Here is a 20,390-nt window from a genome sequence, read left to right as displayed (position 1 = left end):
CGAGTTCAAAAGTTTAGTATCGTGACAACCCTATTAGAAAGTAAACTTTGGAAAATTGTAACAGTATGGAAGCTGACAGCCTGATTGAAAAATGTCTAGGCCATCAGAAATCTGAAAGGTTACACTCCCTCGGATGTCCTTCCTATCTTTTATCAGGTCAGGTCAGGTTACAGCTTAAACACTTAATGTTTGTTCTCATTTCTTCACGTTCTCATCTTTCTCTGAAATACAAAAGTCTCTTACACAACTAGGTTCTACAAGTAGGAAATATTTTAAAGGAAATAATTTGTTTCATTGTTCTGTGTGGTGTTGTTTTTTTCTGCTGCAGTTTCAAAGCCTGCACCTAACTGGGAAGGAACCGCTGTCATCAACGGGGAGTTCAAAGAGCTGAAGCTTTCTGACTACAAGGGGAAATATCTTGTTTTCTTCTTCTACCCTTTGGACTTGTACGTCTGATTTAAGCAGAATGTTGTGTAATATCATTGTTTCTTTCATAGACTGCAAGCATGTAAATATATGTAAACATGTTTGTTTTCTCTTTCAGCACATTCGTCTGCCCCACTGAGATCATTGCATTCAGTGATCGTGTGCACGAGTTTCAAGCCATAAATACTGAGGTGGTGGCCTGCTCCGTGGACTCCCAGTTCACCCATTTAGCTTGGTATTAAAACCCCTTTCATTAGACCTGCACACTATAAAATACATAATCCAAATACTTATATGGCTCCTTCATATGACACGGTCCTCAGTTTAAAGAATCTACAACCGATTGTGTTTTTGCTGACCTATTCTGTCCTCAACAGGATCAACACCCCCAGGAAGCAGGGTGGATTGGGATCCATGAAAATCCCGCTGCTGTCTGACCTCACTCACCAGATTTCAAAAGATTATGGTGTCTATTTGGAGGACCAGGGACACACACTGAGGTGAAAAATAGATTTATGATCATCAGAGGTTAAGATAAAGCTGTTATGTAATGCAGGAATAGTGAAACAAACAAACTACTAGAAACCAGACAAAGGCGTGGAAGCACAATAGCTCTTTACTTTTTTTCTTATTTTGTTAAAAATAAACTTGAAAGTATGTTAAGTAGTGTGGATTTTTTTTACTTTTATTATTTTTGCCTGTTTTTCTGTCTGAATGGATTTGACTGTATTGACAAGCAGTCCCAGCCACATAATTCTTGATTGAAAAAGAAATTTTAAATCACTTTTTATCATCACTTCTGTCCTTATTCAATAAATACCGTGAAATGTTGTTAGAAATGTTTAGCCCTTTCCTTAGATCACACCATAAACCTGAGCTGTGCTGCAAAAAGTCAATTTCCATGCCTCTCATTGTGGCTCCTAAAAACTTGTGTTTTATGGCAGCAAATGCATAACATTTCCACAGCAGAATGACACAAATCTTTTTCAAGCAAAATTAATGTTCTAATCAGGAAAAATGTATGACATTTCTTTCAAGGTTTGTTTTATTTAAGGTGATTCTTTTGACTAAACGTTTTATTTTAGTAAATCCTTTTTAGTAGGAAAAAAGGACTAAAGTGTTTGTTGGTTTGCTGACTCTGACCCTAATCTACCATGTCTCTATCAGAGGTCTTTTTATCATCGATGACAAAGGCATCCTGAGGCAGATCACCATGAACGATCTGCCTGTGGGCCGATCAGTGGATGAGACGCTGCGGCTGGTGCAGGCCTTCCAGTACACAGACAAACATGGAGAAGGTACAGGAAGGTTTCCTCCCACAGTATATTTTCTTGCTAAAATAAGATCAGTTTTCAAATAAGCCGCTTAATTTGGGGTATTTCTGCTTTAATGAACTTAATATTTCTGTTGTTTATTTATCCCTGCAGTGTGTCCAGCAGGATGGAAGCCAGGCAGCGACACTGTAAGTAGAACTAATATGTATTTCTGTTTTAACTAAAAAAAAAAAACATCAAAATATAGAAAACCTGATTTTTCCCTTAGTTTGTTGTAAAGATTCACGTGTTGTTTTTTTTTACCTTGACATAAACTGATGACCAGAAATACTCAAAATCGCTTATAAGATCAATTCTTCCTCCACAGATCATTCCAGACCCTTCAGGAAAGCTGAAATATTTTGACAAACTGAACTAAACGACTTTTCTGCTTCCCTCAAAATTTGTGAATTCCAGCCAGGTCGAAATAAAGTTTTTTTCCTAATATGTTTTTTGTCTTGTTCTTCCTTTAACAATGAAAATGTATGAGGTTACAACGGGGGCTATCCCTATTTAGCCACACATAGCTGGATAACTCTGAGATTCACATATACTCACCATTTGTCCAGATCTTAATCTGAGACTCCTTTACAAAAGTAACTACTCCTCTTATATTCAGTAACCACAGCTCAAACAACATGTAAAAAAAGCATACAGAGAGCCAACATGCAGTTTATGTCTAACAAACTATTTCCATGGGCCTTAATTCCATTAAAAAAAGAGCAGAAAGCTGAATAGCTGCTGAAAGCCAGCAAAACGCTGAATCCACAATCATTTGCAGTTTTTCTACAACACTACGTCATCACTGTCCACCCGGATATTTTTCACTCAAAACTTGTATATCTTTTCAATTTCCTGCTGTATTGACACCAGACAGACTACAGATGTCACTCAAATGCTGTCATTTTAATTTATTGTGATAAATCCTTTACAGCATGAGTAAGGTTTTTTTTGTGTGTGTGTGTGTGTGTGTGTGTTTTGATGTAAATATCTTTTTTTTCTAGGTGTTATTATTATTATTTTTTTTTTTTGGGGGGGTGCATTTAAACCTTATTTTCTGAGGCCCAGAATAATTTACCCTTGAATTGTCATATCCACATCCTCCTCCAGAACCTTCCTGTTGATACCAAGGTTAGTTTAGGCATTATTTAACCAGTTAAGAAATGCCTTATAAAGCCTGAGTACGCATCTTTTTGGCCAATAGGGTTTAGGGAATGAAGCAATAGGTGAGCTATCCACACTATTTCATTGTTTTGTCTTTATGTGTGTTTTGTTTTTTCCTGGACCCCTCCCCGGTGAGGTGTTCAGGCACGTCCCACCGGAAGGAGACCCTGAGGAAGACCCATGACATGCTGGGGGGACTATGTTTCTCAGCTGGCCTTGGAACACCTTAGGATTCCCCCTGGGAAAGTGGCCCAACTGGCTGGAGAGAGGGAAGTCTGGGGCTCCCTACTAAGGCTGCTACCCCAGATAAGCAGAAGATTGATAGATTTGATTGTTTTTATGATTTCTTATGAGCATTAACCACTGCCCAAACTCTCATTTAGACTTAGAGACAGATTTAGACAGATTTTATTTCGTATACACAAGTGTAAACAAAGAAATTTCGTTAAGAAATTCTAGACTATTTCATTTTTTAAAGTGCAGACTTGATTAGGTAAGCAGCAGCGATTAAAAAAAAATTGTGATGAAAAACAGTAATGTAAGTATGACTGTATAGTTACAGTTCTAACATTCAGTTGGGGTTTTTTTTGTTTGTTTTTTTTAAATAACATTTTTATATCATTTACTGTGTCTCTTTATTTTTTTTTCTGCTACTTCAGAGTATGAATTCCTTATTTATTAGCCAATCCTGACGATGTTTCCTCACAGTTCCTTTGTTTTTATTAGTAAAAGATGAAACACACTCAGATTGTTCAGTCAGGCTTCCTGGGACCTTCACCAAATATGAAAACTCCTCCCACTAAGCTCGATCATCACCTTTTCCTGGGTCATTACCCCACAAACGGCTAATTAATTCTTCTCTGGAAACGAAACGGTTTAGATAACATAATCTTACCCAGCAACACTAAAGGAGTTATAAAGCAATGAAAGGTAAAAAAAAAATAATAATAATATTAATTTAAAACCTTTTTTTAATATGTTATTTTAAAAACATATTGAGCATGATGTACATTACTGCATAAAACCCAACCTTTGATGAAGACCATTACTTTAATTTTCTCAATGACATACACACTGAGAACAGTGTCCACTTAAATGAGACTCCTACCTGCATGTTTTCAGTCAAGAGGGAGATGCCTAATGTCTGCCAGCAATAATAAAAAATACATTCCCGGAGATCATCCACTGGCTACACGCAGATAAACCAGATATTGACAGATATTGAAGATTTACCTGCTGAACTATGAAGAAAGTAATATTCTTTAGTGGATAAAATACTCCCTTTAGAGTACAAGTGTACTTTGAACTGTCTGGAAGCAGTAAACAAGGGAAATAACTGACCTTGCACTACTGCCCAACTTTCTTGAGAGGAAATAAATCATTTTCCAGTTACTACCTGCTGAAACCCTTTTAAGTTATGCAATTCACACATATGTAAAAAACAAAAACAAAAAAAAACATAATTTTACTTTATCTTAATGTACAATATTTGCACCTATTTACCATAAACTACTAATTAAACAACATCTTAACTTAATTGAACTAATAATGACAGGAATAAAACACTGTCAATTCAGATCTGGGTTTTTTGTGCTCACTATAGTATTTCTCTTGATTTTAGAGCTCTTTTGATCGACATTCAAACGAATAATGTTGATTAAAGGTAAAATAAGTAGTTCAGTCAGAGAGAAATAGGATATGCGTCACAGTGGCTTTACAATCAGGCGTGTCTTTAAGGGATACATAAAAGGGATGTTTCTGCAGATCCTGTTAGACTGAGAGCAGCTCATGCAAAACCTTATGTGCTAGTTTTCCTATTTCTTTGCCGGGGGGGGAACTCCTTAGGAGCGAATGAAGAAACAAATTTTGCTCTTGTTCACATTTAGAGGACTAGTAAGCAAAGGGAAGAAAGGAAAAAAGAGAAAATGGCCAACTTTGTATTAAGGCCTGCCCAACCGAAGGATGTATCCGATATATTGCGTCTCATAAAGGTAAAACACTTCATCTGCTTTATCCGCTCCTTGTTACCACTGCTTCAAATTCAATTCAGGGCATGTCTTCATCCATTACAGGAACTTGCTAAATTTGAAGAGATGGAGGAGAAGGTGGTGCTCACTGAAAAAGGTGCTGTGAACAAGCTCACTGATTATCAAAACAGGCGATAACCTATTCTTGCAAATAGAATAAGACATATATAATGTCTTTTAATGTCTTTCTTTTATTTAGATCTTCTTGAGGATGGATTTGGAGAACATCCATTTTACCACTGCTTGGTTGCAGAGGTCCCCAGAGATCACTGCTCACAGGGTAAACACCTTTCTTCACTTATTCTGAAAGAGATTACTTTATAATAAAGTCTGTAACTTCTAGTTTCTTTTATCAAGGGTTTTCTGTAATTGGCTTTGCAATGTATTACTTCACATATGATCCATGGATCGGAAAGCTTCTTTATTTGGAGGACTTTTATGTCATGCAGGAGTTTCGAGGTAAAGTTGTTGAGCAGTTCAGCTGTGGTGCTAAAGTGTAATAATTTACAGATGTGTTGCAACATTGGCAAAAGCTGTTGTAATTGCTCTGCCTGTTTAATGTTTCACCAGGTCTTGGCATTGGTTCACAAATCCTGAAGGTGCTGAGTGAGGTGCAGACACTTTATATACACTTACAGCTTGTGTCTAATACCAGTCACATATTTACGTTGATTTTAGGTGTGTTAGATGCTTGATATATGTTTTTTAATATCCATTTTTTTAAATCTCTTTCCTCCAGATTGCTGTAAAGACCCGGTGTAGCAGTATGCATTTCATTGTAGCAGAAAATAACAAGCAGTCTATTGAGTTCTACAAGAGAAGGGGTGCAGCTGATCTGTCCTCGCAGGAGGGCTGGCGTCTCTTTGAGATCCAAAAGGAGGATCTGCTGAAGATGACTGCAAAATGAAATGCTCAGATCAATACTATAACTATGCTGTAATATGTGTATATAATTCATAATTACCTTATTCTGCAACAGTAACCTCATTCACACCATATATTAAGCAGATAACTTGTATTAATGGACTGCTTCTTAATGAAAACTGTTTTTTAGTCTAATATCCTCCATGTTATCCAAGTTGTATTTCATGTACCAAATAAGTAAAATAAAAATAATTCATGGTTGATTTATATGTTGCTTAACAAATAATACATGCTTAGAGTGATTTTGTAAACTATGATGCTCAATGGGATATTTTGAAAATGTTTAATGTAATGTAGATATCGAAATGCATAATATGCTATTGTAGGAAATACATGTATTACTGTTATAAATTAGATATAAATTAGACATAACTGATGTGATTCAACTCTTTCTGCAGAACAGAAATTTAAAAGCAAGAATAATACATTTATACATTTAACGGTTAGATTTTGAAAATAACATGATTCATTAAGTTGGTAAGAATCTTTTTTTTTTTTTACTTCAATTCTGTATCAATCAGCAGAGAATTCAAGATAGATCAATAGATAGATTAATTGATTGATTTGGGAACTGGTGCATTTTATTATATAGATTTTACTGGTCATTTAATTCACCACCTCTCTAAGTCAGAAAAAGTTATTCGCTTCAGGACATTTTGTACAGATCAAATGTCAGTTGGTACAAACTGTCTCCATGTTTTGTAGCTTAACAAGCATTGATTTAAAGCAAAATCATAATTTAAGCATATTCTTCAGCATGGAAATGTGGTTATGTTACTCCAATAAATATGAATTTTTATTCAGTTTATATGTATAGTGCCAATTAACAACACATGTCATATTAAAGCAGTTTACAGAAACGATTAAATCAGATAATTTAGTCAGATTGGTTCAACAACAAATTTTTCTAGATTATCACTCAGCGACAAGGTTTTGTTGTTTACTCTACAGCAATCCCTTACAATCATCGGCTCTGGTGGTTTATGATTTAGGTCTAGGGGTAGTTGTTCAGGGCGGCATGAAAAAGGGAAACCAAAAGCTGTGCCTTTAACTATTTTTCTATTGCTTTGATGCCTTTGCAGTTAGTGGTGAGTTGATGATCTCTGCTTGCTGATTTCTGCAGGAAGCAATGCAATTTATTTCAACCCTAGAATTGTGAAAAAATACTGCATTTTGATTGGTTCGTTACTGGAAAAAAGGAGGGAATTGTCTAGGAAGAGAATTGTACAAAAAAACTAATGTGTTATATTGCATAAATGTCTGTGGGTCTATATTAATTAGAACAACAGTGGGTGGTAATGATGTGTAATATGAAGTCCTCAAAATATATTACACATCATTCGAGTTTAATCAAGATCTGAGGACTTTTTAAAGTTATTAATCCATCTTTCAATAAGACAGTTTAACAAGCCTACCAAGAGCGATTAAGTAATGTATAATGGTGATGGGATTTGTTACAGAATGAGGGCACATACTTTAAAAGGACCCTCACATATTCCCTGGATTCAGCAATATTTTCTCTTTAGACCAAAAATGTGGTAAGAAATGTTTCACTCTTTCACATTAAAACAACCACTGGTTCTTCCAATCCTGCTGAAATGAGAACATGCATTTCATAGTAAGGTCTTTCTACAGGCTTTCTGGGGATGACATTATCCCACCTGTCTACTTCATTGTCACCTATTCTTGTACCACAATTCTTTAGGTGTGTTCTCTTTGTACAAGCAGGTCATCATTTCGTAGTTTCCAGTTATAGCTACAAAAATATTACTCGCTGAAATTAGAATCTGGCTACTATAAATATAAAATATAGTTTGAACTGGGGCCAGAAACTGTTCTTATTACAGGTTCCAACAGCACACACAGCAATTTAATGCAGTTTATTGATATGGTGCCAATTCACAACATGTCATCTTAAGACACTTTGCTATTCAACTAGATCATTCAGTCAAATTGTTTCAAAGTTTTCCATCTGAGGACAATCAGTAAATTGCATCGACTCATTGACTCCACTGTCGCTACAAGCATGCTTGTAGTGGAGTAAAATCCCCCTTATAACACAGGGAAACCTCCAGCAGAACCAAGCTCAGTGTGAGCAGCCATCTGCTGAGGCTCACTGGGGTTCAAGAAGATAGAAGCAGACATACAGAAAGAAGCAAAGATACAGAACTGTCAACCAGCTCCACTGGCGGCCCGTCCAGGAAACACACAGCCAGGCAGACGAGCTCTGAGCCACCCCCCACATCAGAGGACAGAGAGAGCACATCCAGTCAGTCACAGTCAGAGAAACAGGACTACACTGAAGAACAGGCCGAACTTGAGCATCTATAAACAAAGGTGTTGATGGCAGCAGCACAGCTGATATTTCTCTCCAGGATGGTGTCACAGCCATACAGGAACAGACCATATGAAGCTACTATGAGAACGCAGAGAGAGCATAGTGTTAGAGATTGAACTAACTAATTCTGCAGAGAGGGAGAATTTAGATAGAATGAAGCAGAAGGATGAAATAGGGGTCCCTAGGTCCTCCAGCAGTCTAAGCCTATAGCAGCATAACTATAGAGATAGTTCATGATAACCTGAGCCACTCTATCTATAAGCTTTATCAAAAAGGAAAGTTTTAAGCCTAGCCTTAAAAGTAGACAGGGTGTCTGCCTCACAGACCAAAACAATACACAACCATTATTTGTGAGCGTGTCCCTTTAGTACTTGAGCAGATATGATGGACAGAAGTACATTGCTTTCATCTTGTTTCACTAAAGTTAGTAATTGCCAGATCAAACAATCAGTATGTTGTTTTTTAATGTAAACTAGAAAAGAACTCAGCCATGTAGCTAATTTCTCTTGAAATATAATGACTTCCACCTTAAGTTAAAACCTATATTAACAGAATCTTTCCAAAAATTCCTGGATCCTGATGGGGATCCAAAATTTAATCGATTGTTCCTTGGACTGAGGTGCAGCTCTGGTAACAATGTCAAAAAAATCGGTTCATAACTTTTCAAGTTATCCTTTATACAGAAAGACAAATTCTCCTAAAAACACGATCTCCTTTGCGGGGATAATAAAATGTATGTACCAGGCAATATTTTTCTTCTTATATTAACATCTCTGATATGTGCATGCATTTCCCAGTTCATTTGTGCATTCAGCAGCCATGCCCTAGGATCACATAAAAGGTGCATGCACTGCCGCATCATCCATTTGCTATCCATTGTTAACAATGTTTCTTTGATATTTTCATAATGTATTGCTTTGTTCAAATTGAGACTTTGTCTAACATTTGTTATCATTGTGTCATTTCTATCATGTAAATGGAGGAAGAAAAAAAATATATAAGCCAAAAGAACTGAGCGTTCCAAATTTACAGCACATATCAGGAATCAGACATATCAAATAACGAGTATCAACAGCAGTCTTAAAAAAAATAATTGTATCTGTCGATCTCAAGCTTTGACAAAGATATATATGTCAGTGCTGAAAATGTTGTGATGCAGTTATAAAATGCTTGTCAAGTTTATACTCCTTGGAAATCTTTATTATTATTAGGGTGGAGAAAAAAAAAAGAGCCATCAGTTTACGGTAGTTCAAGGTATATTTCATGAATTAGAATGGCCTAGTCAAAGTCCAGATCTAAATCTAATTGAGAATTTCAGTCCAGACTAAAAAATGTGCTGCAAACTTGATCGATCAAATCTGAATATTCTTAAACTATAACAAAGTAAAGTTCTTACAGCAACAGTTGCTTCTAAGATATATATATTTTTTAATTTAACTTTCATTTTTTTTTAAATATATTTATGTTTTCTTTTTGTTTGGTCTATTAATATAATACCAATAAGATTTAATGAAGTTTTTGGCTGAGAGAAAGATGTAGCTTAAAAGTATTTTTTTTTGTAAAACTAATGGTTTTAGTTGACTTTGGGCCTCCCACTACTTTTTGCTTAATGTAGAATAGTTTTACTCAAGCTGCACAAGCTTTTGAGTTTGTACTAAAGAAAGACCACGCTGAAGTTTTGCCACAATCCAGCAAACAGACATCCTCTCATCGTGGCCTTTTTGGTAGCTTTCGGGTGATTTCCACCTCAACTCTTCCGCATTTTCCTGCCGCTCTCGGGCTGTGACGTGTCGTGCTGACGGCGGCCTCGGAGCTGGAGAAGCGGGGGGCTGTAGCAGGACACTGTCTGGCTCCAGACGTCCTGCTTCGCTTTTCAGCGGTGTTCCAGAAACAACCCCCTCACCCCTCCTTCTCTGCTCGTTCCCGGCCCGCCCAAATCACACTAAATTCCCGACTGAATCCTGCCCGAGTCTGGGGGAACCAGGCGGCCTGGGAAGCCGGGGACCGGATTGAGGCCATCCCTGCAGCATAAATCTGGTACGCAGCTTTTTTGTGCTCCCGGGGCGCCTCTTATCGCGGCTGTGTCTTTACCGGATTGCGTATATGGCTGTTTGTACTTGTTTCCATTTCGTTTTCTTATTAAATGATTGGATGTAACAGCGAGGCCGCTTGGGGGTGGGCCTTTTCTTTTCAGGCCCGGGCCTAATTGAGGCCGTGATTGATAAAGGAGGCCTATGTTGTTAGCAGGGACGCTAGTTAGCCATTAAACCGAAAGTTAACCGTGTCTTTCTCACCGCTTTCTATTTTTTTGTTGTTGAACGGTAACTAACTGAGTCGCAATGGAGTTACATTGACCCAAATGTGGTTTTATTTAATACGGCCTCTACGTTAAAGAGCAATTTTTTTTACGTTAAAGTTAGCTTTCTGTCAAGCAGAAGGCTAACAAAATGGCGGACGCTTGTGTGATCGGTGGTCTTGGAAAAGGTGTTTAGCACTCCGCTAGCTGTATATCTCTGCATGAATACAATTGCAAACAAAGCACTTGGTCTGACTTCTGTTCGTTGCTTATATTATACTTTTGTGTTATTGCAATCAACCTTTTATAAATCAGAAATTTGTTTTTTGACAATCGGAATTTGCATTTGAAATCAGCTTGGTGTTGCCCTAGCGGTCAGCTGGACATGGTTGATCTCAGATGGCTTTGTGTTGACTTAGACTCGTATACAAGACCAAGAAAGTGAACCTAATGGGTCGTGTAATAGATTTAATAGATGTTTATGCATTTGAAAATCAGAGTGATGTCCTGTTGTTATCATCCTCATAGCGTTGTCATCTTTTCTGCCCACCTAGAGGTGGGGGATGGTACATTCAGAGGAAATTGGCACCTCAGCTTCACCTTTTTTTGTTGTTGTTTACATCTCTGTGCTTTCTATTATTATTTTTTTTTATTGTGACTCTGTAAATTTTTTTAATCTTATATTCTCCCCAGTGAATAATATTATTACACTTCTGGGTTTAAGGGTCATCTTAGTCAAATTTACTTTAGGAAATGAAGTGATCGTTTTGTTTAGTTCAGGATCTCACCTTTGCAAATGAGACATGTCTGTATTAAAGCCACTTTTCGGTTTATTGGAATTTCTTTACTCTTAGCAATGCTAGTGTCAATTTTACAGCCTTTTTTCAAAATCGTTTAAAAAAAATACTATATTAAATATAAAGTTTGGCTTGATAAATAGAAATCAAGATCACCAATGTTTGTTCTCTTGACACTTTATTAGTTAACTTTTCTTTCTTAAACAACGATGGTTAGTTGCAATGAAACAAAGTTCAAATATATATAAAAATATATTGGAAAGCAACATGAGCAATACATGAGTTTTATCTTCAGTACGAATAAGTTGCTATGTAAATATTAAGAGGAGCAAATCAGTTTGGTTCTGGACGATTACAATGATCAGATTGAGTGAATACAGGCAGTTGAGAAATTTAAATTCTTAGCGGTGCAGATGGAGATCATGACAAAAAAATATTATAATACTAAATATTTATAGAGCACTTTATACAAGTAGGCTATCTGTAAGTGTTATGAACAAAAGTAATAAAATAAAATGAAAATAATTATATTTCATTTTCTTTTTATGTGAAAATCTTTTTTGTTTTGTTTTTGTTAAATAGTCTAAATATTGTCTGCTGTCATTTTATTGTGCTGCTGTTATTTCTGACAGTCCAAATATGTTTACATGATCACAACTCAACTCTCCATCCTGTCAATGCACCAATGCCTTCTTTGTGGCAACATTGACCACAGATATTTTTGCGTGTCAGTTTGCACCTGACTTTCCTGGTGATTTTCCAAATTGGATTTTCCATATAGATGAAGGCACAAAAAGGGTTGCACCCATTTGCTGAATCGCAAACCCAAATGATTTTGATCTGCATCTGAAGATCTGCTTTGTGTGAGCAAATGTGTTTCTACCTTTTAAGATGATCAAACTTTCTACAGATCAGGCCTCCTGTGTTTCAAAGCGATAAACTGCTCAGTTGCAGACTCTTTCCAGGTGTTGCCACTTATCCTTTATGTACCAGCTTAGCTCTCATGTTTTATGTCTAATTTTGTTTAATTTTTCTGAAGATTTTATTCTGTAATATTTATCATTGATTAGGGTTTTCATTTGCTTTTCAGCATTTTCCTTTTCCTTTTATATTAAAATCACAAATAACTCTGATGCAATATTTGGTTTTCTCTCATGGGCTGTTTTCCAATAATAGTTTTTAGGACGGGGTAGCTTTTTTTCTGGCCATTAGTTTCTGGATCTCCTAAATCTGATCGTGTCCAGACAGTGTTGCTTGGTAATCTTTAGAAACGGCCGTTCTTTTTTGTCTTTTCGTTGAGCTGAGAAATAATACAAAACTCAATTTACTGAGCATGATTAAAAAATAGAATTTTGAATTTACCCATGATTTTAGGTTTTACAACTTTTTTATAGGTTGCATTCCAATACATGCAACACCAGGTGTGTGAATGTAATCTGTTGCTAAAATATCATATACTGTTAGAAATGGCAGTGAAAGGTTTTCTTAATATAAAAATCTTAAATCCTTTTTTGACATTTATTGCATGTAAGCAGCAAAACTAAAGTCTGCTTTTGTTTTGTTTTTTTACTACAATGCATTCAGTTCTCATCCATATAGACTGTAAAAAGCAAAAAGAAAAGGGGTAGAGATTTACCTTATTCATATCAGTGGATTTGGTAGAGTTGTTTTATTTTTTTGACGACAGTCGGTTGCACGGTGGTATTTTTATCTGGTGTGGGGCCTTATGTAGAAACATACTTGTCCGACAGATGAACAATTTCCCAATAGTTGACAGAGTACATTTTTTTAGAAACAGACAAATTCAGGAGTGAATCATCTTCCATATGTTGACAATCATTAGCCATGTTTCCATCCAGATGTCATCCAAATTTTTAAGAAACCTTTAATATGTCAAAAGAGTAGAAAATCTCAATTACACGTTTCCAACCATTTGAATATTACTTTATCATAACAGCTTGTATAGGCTATGGTACCTCCTCTTTAAAACCTGCGATGTAAAGAGAGAAAATGTGAGGTAAACCTTTGCCATATCGAAACTTATTTCACCAATATGTTTCTATCTTCTTTTCAGCATATTTAGTCTTTAAAATAAAACACAAAACATCTCTAGTGGATTTTAAAACTTTAGTAGATTTTATTTTATTTATTTTTTTTAAATCAAGCCCTTTAAATGCGATAATGCAAAATGCGCTTAAAAAGCCTTGGTGGAAATGTGTCTATTAAACCAAAAGTTACTTCAATGAAACTCTAATCTTGCTTCATAATATCTCCTCTGGGGGATAACGATCATGATAGCTCATATAATTTTTGTGAAATATTACCAGTGTTTTCCTATTGTTATATTCAAGGGGGCCCTGACCCCATAGAGCATGCATGCCCAAAGTCAGTCCTTGAGGGCTGCTCTCCTGCAGGTTTTAAAGGTTTCCCTGCTTTAGCACGGCTGATTCTGATGATTGCAGTTCAGCGAAAGCCTGTTGATCAGCCATCAATGAAATCAGCTGTGCTGAAGCGGGGAAACCTCTAAAACCTGCAGGACGGCTTCCTTTAAGGACCGACTTTGGGCATTGCAGCGTCTAAGCAGAGCTCTGCCTGATGTGCAAATGCGTTAGCAAGTGAAAAAATCATGCCAGTAGACATTTCAAATCAGAACAACTCCTGTTAAACCGGGGAAATTGGATTCAGTACTGCTTGAATAAATCATTTGTATTCAAAAAGGATGTTGTGAAATTTTTTTAAAAGAATTTCTGATACTGTCGGGTAATTTGTTTTTGTTTTTTTTCAGCCAAACATTTTTGTCATGCTAAAATCTAACCTCCTTTTGTTTCGCTTTTAGCTCCTCAGTAACAAATGCAGTACGAGGACAATGGATGAGGATGTCACCGGGCTTGCAATACATGCTGAAGAGCCTAAAATAATAATACACGGATCGGGTCAGTGGACAAGCTTGTTTCGCAGTTTTTGATTTGAATAATGTTTTAATGATTGTTTATTTTGTTGTAGTCTTTTTTTCCGGATGTAAAAGTAGATCTCCTGCTAACTGGTTGTCTTCTTCCAGATGACGGTGGTGCCGGTGGGCAGGAGTTTGTTGTGGAGCTTCAAGAGACTGTGTTGGTGTCAGAAGGTGAGGGTGAAGGCATGGCAGTTCACAGGTTTGCCCCAGAGGAGCTAGTCATCCAGGATGCAGTTGAAGATGTGGTTTCTGAGTATGTGCATGAAGATGAAGATGTTGCTGTAGAAACCTGTGTGATGGCTCTAGAGGGCGAAGAGGAAGGCGTTGCCATGGGAGACATCCCGGAAGATGGTCTGGACCCAGAGCAGCAGGAGGATGACCAAGATGGCTGTGGAGACTATCTAATGATATCCTGTACGTTTACTTCTCTGCTTTGCATTTAATAGTTATAGTGTTTCAGGCTTCTTTGATGTTCAGATCCGATTACTCCCAGTGTAGTTTCTTTTATTTTTTTACTAATTAACAAATCAGTTAAAATCAAACATTAAACAAAAAAATAAGGTTCTCATATTGAGCTATATATTTCAAATTTTTTGGACCTTTGATGGGAAGGAATAAAATAAATGGTTCACTATTTTTAAAGTTTGATATTCATTCGTTTATTTTGTATTCATTATGTAACTAGTGGATGAAGCTGGGAAAATGGTGTCTGAGGATGGAACAGAGGTAACTGTGGAAGGAGCTGTGGAGGATCAGGAGGTGGAGAAGGATGAAGACGGACAAGAGGTGATTAAAGTGTACATCTTCAAGGCTGATTCAGGAGAGGACGACATGGGTATGAGTCAAGCTTTTTTCTTTTTTTTTTTCCTTGTTGGTGTTTTCTTAAAAATCAAAATATTATAACTTATAATGAAAATATTTCCCTTTACAGGAGAATCGGTTGACATCAGTGATGGAGATGCAGAGAGCGTTGCACTAACAGAATCTACGGGCCAAACTCTCAGAGAGAAGATGGTTTACATGTCTGTCGGGGATTCACACCACAATCAAGGAAACCATGGTGAGTTTGCTGGATCCAGTTAGCTTGAAATCTAAATGGCGTATTAAGAACAATAACCTTTGCTTTTTTGATTTGGCAAAAAAAACAACAACTATGTTTTGTGTGTCTTTAAGGTATAGAGGACAGCGAGGGCTGTGAAAACCGAAACGGTGCAGCCAGTGCGCTGCTACACATCGATGAATCAGACGGGGTCGATGAAATCAATAGGCAACGCACCAAGAATAAGAGACGATCAGAACATCGGCAGGTCCAGACAGGTATAAAAAAAAAAGCATCCTGAAGAGGATAATATCTCTAGCACACCCTGATTATTATTTATTTATTTATTTTTTTATGTCCTTATGTTGCCTTTTAAACTTGTGGACATTTAGTGATATTAGGAATTGAAATAATTTGCCCTAACTCAAAATGCTTACATGTGTTCAGTTGAGTAAAAGTAGCCTGCCTGTTTTTTTTTGTTTTTTGGAATTTTTTTTTCTTACCATTTTTGTGAGATCACATTTGGAAGAGAGGCATTCCCCCCGACTCTCTATCCCCGTTTCTCTTCAGAGAAGATCACTCCCACTACTCTATATTCCTGTGGAAACGTGCTTTAAGGTCAGAACACACCGAATCCGATTTTGCGTCCGATCCAACAGAAAATCCTGTCGGACAAGGTTGTGGCTCATTGGAAGCCACTGGGAATGATCCCACCCAACACGATTTGATGCAAGGGGGCCCAGTAGGTCCGACTGAGATAGACCCCAGGTCTATTTCAGTCAGACTACGCAGTAATTCAGCAGCAATTTAATGGGCCCGACAGGAAATGAGACATGTTTATAAAGTAAAACACACCGGCTTTGGGGGAAAATGCTAAATTGAGTCTGTTAATCACATGGGGAAATAGTCAGTTTGGAGACTCGTGCATAAACAATTCAGCATTAAAAAAGAATACCCATGATAGGAGTTCAGGAGAACAGAAAACTGATAGGGATCCTCTTTGAGCCTTGGAAAAAACGAGGAACAGAAAGCACAATTTATCACTCGCCTTAAAAAAAAAAAAAAAAAAAAAAAAAAAAAAAAAAAAAAAGCGGGAGGAGAAAAAAACCCATAGAGTAAAATAGTAATCCTCTTTGAGCCTCATAAAAAAAACAACTTAACAAGGGGGAGACAGATCAGGTAAGCACGGTGTATCTCTCTCCTTTTTATGAAAAAAAGAAAAACATTCAGCTATCTCTCTGATAATCAGCTGTCTGCCTCAGTAAACATATAAACAGCCCCACAGCGTTTCTTGCTGTCTTTTTTTTTCTTTTCTTTAGACCTAGACCTCATTATGTTTTTAATATAGGATTTTTTTTTTTGTATTCTGTATCTGATCTGTTCTGACATGCTGCACAGACTCAGTAAGTGGGGCTTTACTTTATAGCTGTGCCGGTGGTTTTTATTTTATTTTTTATAACTTTCATAATCCGTCCAAGTCAAATGTGGGAAATTGTTTTAATTGGTGTATAGCAGAGACAGAAGGGAAAAATATCTGTGCACATGTGCCCACCCTGCCTAGTCGAAACCTCTCTGTACGCAGTCAGTGTGACATAGAAGAAAAATCTGGTCAGAGATAAAAAAAAAAAAAAAATCGCACGCAGCCGGTGTGTTCACGCCTTAACGTTTAATCCAGGGGTGTAAAACTGCAGTCCTTTAGGGCTGGTGGCCCGCACCTTTCAGATATTAACACATCTGAATCAGGACTTTGCAGAACTTGGCTGCTTGCTAAGAAGGTAATTAAATAACACACCTATGACCTAAAGGTTTGTCCCAAGTCTCTCACTAGAATGTTTTCTAACAAACAACTGTAGCTAAACATGAGATCATGTTGGAAATGCCTGAAAAATAACCCACCAGTATTCATAAAAGTTGTAAAATGGGCCATCTTGATACAAACATTAACTTTTTTTTTTATCTTAGCTTAAAAAACATCATGATATATTGCCCATCCCTAATAGATTGATTAAATTTACTTGTTCTGCAAATAGTGTTTTAAGGTTTGCAATGCATTTAAAATGTGCACTATTTAATGTGTGTCCTTTTAAATGAAAGAAATTAAAAGCTAGGGTTGATTAATTACTAAAATTGATAGCTGCAGCCTTTATCAATGTATGCAACAGGTATCACAGTTTCAATAAATGTTCCTTCACTATTCATTTACTGTGCATATATTTAACCTCTAAAAACCCACCGTTTTAAAGCGTTTACACATAATAACTCAGAATGCATGAAAATTACACTGATAAAATGTTTAACATTAGAGACATCTTAGACATCGTTGGAAAGCTTAGATTCTCCACTATTCATGAAAAGTTATGAAAATGGCGAGCACCAAATAACATTTAATACAGATATAGCAGCATGTCAAAATGTAAACATTACAAAGCAGCCGCAACAAGCAAGCATGTCTTTACAACTGCTGTTCAAAACAGACATTATTTTTGAGAAGAAAAAAAAAGTCTTGTTTGAACTGATGCAGCTTGAGCTTGATGCAGCTTGGGTGTTTAACTGACCCAATTTTTATGTATATATTCAGAAACTAAAAGGTGTTTGGTTTCAAATAATGTATCACACATGTAATTTGGGCTTACATGTCCTAAGTTAATTGCTTTTCCATTTGGGTATGCAAAATAGGCAAGAATTTCCCAAAATGAGGTGGATATTAAGAGGTTAAAAAAAGAAAGATTTGCAAACAACTAAATATACATTTACCTGCAACGTTTTGGCTCCTTTATCTTTAGAACTGTGACAATATAAACATAAAATGTATTTCAATTTATTGGAAATTAGGTAATTGACCCAGCAAAAAAAAAAATTTTTTTTTTTTTTTTGTTGGGACTTAACTAAAGAAGAAAATGACAATGTTTTTTTGTTTTTCTTTCCAGCCATCATCATCGGTCCGTACGGCCAGCCGCTGACAGTTTATCCCTGCATGCTTTGTGGTAAGAAGTTCAAGTCGAGGGGTTTCCTGAAGCGACACACTAAGAATCACCACCAGGATGTCCTGACCCGTAAAAAGTACCAGTGTACAGACTGTGACTTCACCACCAACAAGAAGGCCAGCCTCCACAATCACATGGAGGTTCATGCACTGAGCAGCAAAGCTCCCTTCGAGTGTGAAATGTGTGGTAAGGAGTTCCACCAGCAGGGGGCTCTGTTCTCACACAGGCTGCAGCACCACCACAGGGAGCCCAAAGCCCAGCCGCCTCCTCCACCCACTAAGATGCACAAGTGCAAGTTCTGTGACTATGAAACTGCGGAGCAGGGTCTGCTCAATCGACACTTGTTGGCCGTCCACAGCAAAAGTTTCCCTCACATCTGTGTGGAGTGTGGGAAGGGTTTTCGGCATCCTTCGGAGCTGAAGAAACACATGCGCACGCACACTGGTGAGAAGCCTTACTCCTGTATGTACTGCGACTACAAGTCAGCCGATTCGTCTAATCTTAAAACACACATCAAGACTAAGCATAGCAAAGAGATGCCGTACAAGTGTGAGCGCTGTTTCCAGACGTTTGCAGAGGAGGAGGAGTTGATGCAGCACGGACTGACTCACGAGGAAAATAAGACCCACCATTGTGCCCACTGTGATCACAAAAGCTCTAACTCCAGCGACCTGAAACGTCATATCATATCTGTTCATACCAAGGACTATCCACATAAATGTGCTGTGTGCGGGAAGGGCTTCCATCGGCCATCTGAACTAAAGAAACACTCTGTCTCTCACCGCACTAAGAAACTCCACCAGTGCCGACACTGCAACTTCAAAATCGCAGACCCCTTCGTTCTCAGCCGCCACATTTTATCTGTCCACACAAAAGAGCAGCAGGCCTCACCTGAAAAGAGTGAAGTTAAAAGGACAGAGGTGCAAACTCCCGTTGCGGCACCTAAAAAGTCTGCACCTAGTGGGTCGGGCGGCTCCGGCCCGCCTGCCAGGGTCAGTGCAGCCAGCCTAGCCAGCAGTGTGACTGTTGTTATCGGCAAAGGACAAAAAGAGAAAAGAATATACCAGTGCCAGTACTGCGACTACAGCACCGGGGATGCTTCTGGTTTTAAGCGCCACGTGATCTCCATTCACACAAAGGACTACCCTCACCGCTGCGAGATCTGTTCCAAAGGTTTCCGACGGCCTTCGGAAAAGAACCAGCATATCATGCGTCACCACAAGGACGTGGTGCAGGCAGAGTGACTCTGACGGAGCCAAATACTGTGCCAGAACAATGACCAACATAAAAAAAAACCTACATCACCCAACCGAGTCCTTTCACAGTGTCAGAAACAGTCTGGTGGTTTTACTCTACTTTAGTCCAATCTGTTGTTTTTAGCTCGTTCTGATCCTCTTGTTTCTTAGCAGATGTATACCCATGTACATACCATTAAGTCTCTGACATTGTTGGCTCCCTCCCTCCCTCCCTTCTTCATAGACTTGCACTTTTTAACTGCATGTCCCCTGCTGGTGACTGTGTGCATGGCAGTTTGTCTCTTTGTAAAACTTCTTTTTGGATTTGGCAAGTCGCAATCAGTTCTCAGTTAAAGTCGGTCCACATTATTTGTCTTAAAATCAAAGTGTAATTTTTTCAAAATGTTTGTGTTAAAATATGCATTGAACACCACAGAGATTTGGTTTGCCACATGTACTAAGTAGCACTTGTGAAATTGAGTTTGTTTGTTTGTTTGGGGGAAAGAGAAGGAAGACTTAGAAAATCTCCTTTTTTTGTTGCCTTCTGGTGCTTTAAACCCGCCAATATGTAACATAATGCTTTTGTTGTGGTAACAAAAAACAGAAGGGCGTCAAATAATAGAAAAAAAATCATTCTGGGCTTCAGGAGTCCCTCACAATCTTAACATTTACCTGTAAAAGAAGTGGACACAGTATGGAAGCGATTTGTTTGCTCTCATATTCACATAAATTGATGTGCAATCAATGCTTTACTTTATGTCCGATATTTCTGTTTGTCTGTAATTGTTTGCATCTATTGGAGAAGCCCAAAATTACTGTTTTTCGAATCCATGAATTCTCACAAAGGAGAGAAACCAGATATTTTTAAAGATGATTTGAGTGAAATGTCTAAAT

General features: G+C 37.5%; 3 protein-coding genes across 5 annotated transcripts in view; all 3 read left to right on the top strand.

The window, feature by feature from the left end:
- prdx4 (peroxiredoxin 4) overlaps positions 1 to 2,186 on the top strand; it is a 5,076-nt gene extending 2,890 nt beyond the window's left edge. The window contains exons 2-7 of the mRNA XM_015404648.1: positions 329 to 446; positions 545 to 661; positions 804 to 926; positions 1,594 to 1,724; positions 1,854 to 1,888; positions 2,068 to 2,186. Coding sequence (XP_015260134.1) covers positions 329 to 446; positions 545 to 661; positions 804 to 926; positions 1,594 to 1,724; positions 1,854 to 1,888; positions 2,068 to 2,118 — 575 coding nt within the window. The 3' untranslated portion in view covers positions 2,119 to 2,186. The remainder of the gene's footprint in view (positions 1 to 328; positions 447 to 544; positions 662 to 803; positions 927 to 1,593; positions 1,725 to 1,853; positions 1,889 to 2,067) is intronic.
- Positions 2,187 to 4,686: 2,500 nt separating this feature from the next.
- LOC107104605 (diamine acetyltransferase 1-like) lies at positions 4,687 to 6,247 on the top strand. The gene is made up of 6 exons (XM_015404641.1): positions 4,687 to 4,894; positions 4,976 to 5,027; positions 5,130 to 5,210; positions 5,288 to 5,389; positions 5,501 to 5,541; positions 5,670 to 6,247. Exons 1-6 carry the CDS (start codon positions 4,829 to 4,831, stop codon positions 5,835 to 5,837), a joined length of 510 nt encoding a protein of 169 aa, XP_015260127.1. The 5' UTR covers positions 4,687 to 4,828; the 3' UTR covers positions 5,838 to 6,247.
- Positions 6,248 to 9,948: 3,701 nt separating this feature from the next.
- On the top strand, positions 9,949 to 19,547 carry LOC107104607 (zinc finger X-chromosomal protein-like). Of its 3 annotated transcripts, none has more exons than XM_015404645.1 (8): positions 9,949 to 10,229; positions 14,122 to 14,218; positions 14,344 to 14,409; positions 14,545 to 14,652; positions 14,924 to 15,073; positions 15,170 to 15,298; positions 15,412 to 15,555; positions 18,205 to 19,547. In XM_015404645.1, the coding sequence occupies exons 2-8, from the start codon at positions 14,152 to 14,154 to the stop codon at positions 19,503 to 19,505; spliced, it is 1,965 nt and encodes a 654-aa protein (XP_015260131.1). In that variant the 5' UTR covers positions 9,949 to 10,229; positions 14,122 to 14,151; the 3' UTR covers positions 19,506 to 19,547. The 3 variants fall into 3 exon arrangements, with proteins under 3 accessions (XP_015260131.1, XP_015260130.1, XP_015260129.1); XM_015404644.1 differs by having other exon boundaries at positions 14,524 to 14,652; XM_015404643.1 differs by having other exon boundaries at positions 9,956 to 10,229; positions 14,344 to 14,652.
- The last annotated feature ends 843 nt before the right edge of the window (positions 19,548 to 20,390 follow it).

The sequence above is a fragment of the Cyprinodon variegatus genome, unplaced genomic scaffold (assembly GCF_000732505.1).
Source record: "Cyprinodon variegatus isolate N-32 unplaced genomic scaffold, C_variegatus-1.0 Scaffold1816, whole genome shotgun sequence".
Taxonomy (NCBI): Eukaryota; Metazoa; Chordata; class Actinopteri; order Cyprinodontiformes; family Cyprinodontidae; genus Cyprinodon; species Cyprinodon variegatus.
This window is presented reverse-complemented; position numbering and strand designations above follow the sequence as displayed.

Coding starts and splice junctions, on each gene's coding strand:
- LOC107104605 (XM_015404641.1), top strand. CDS start 4,829: ATGGCCAACTTTGTATTAAGGCCTGCCCAACCGAAGGATGTATCCGAT. Junction 5,028..5,129: donor GGTGGTGCTCACTGAAAAAG/GTGCTGTGAACA, acceptor TCTTTTATTTAG/ATCTTCTTGAGGATGGATTT. Junction 5,390..5,500: donor TGTCATGCAGGAGTTTCGAG/GTAAAGTTGTTG, acceptor ATGTTTCACCAG/GTCTTGGCATTGGTTCACAA.
- LOC107104607 (XM_015404643.1), top strand. CDS start 14,152: ATGGATGAGGATGTCACCGGGCTTGCAATACATGCTGAAGAGCCTAAA. Junction 15,074..15,169: donor TTCAGGAGAGGACGACATGG/GTATGAGTCAAG, acceptor TTCCCTTTACAG/GAGAATCGGTTGACATCAGT. Junction 15,556..18,204: donor ACATCGGCAGGTCCAGACAG/GTATAAAAAAAA, acceptor TTTTCTTTCCAG/CCATCATCATCGGTCCGTAC.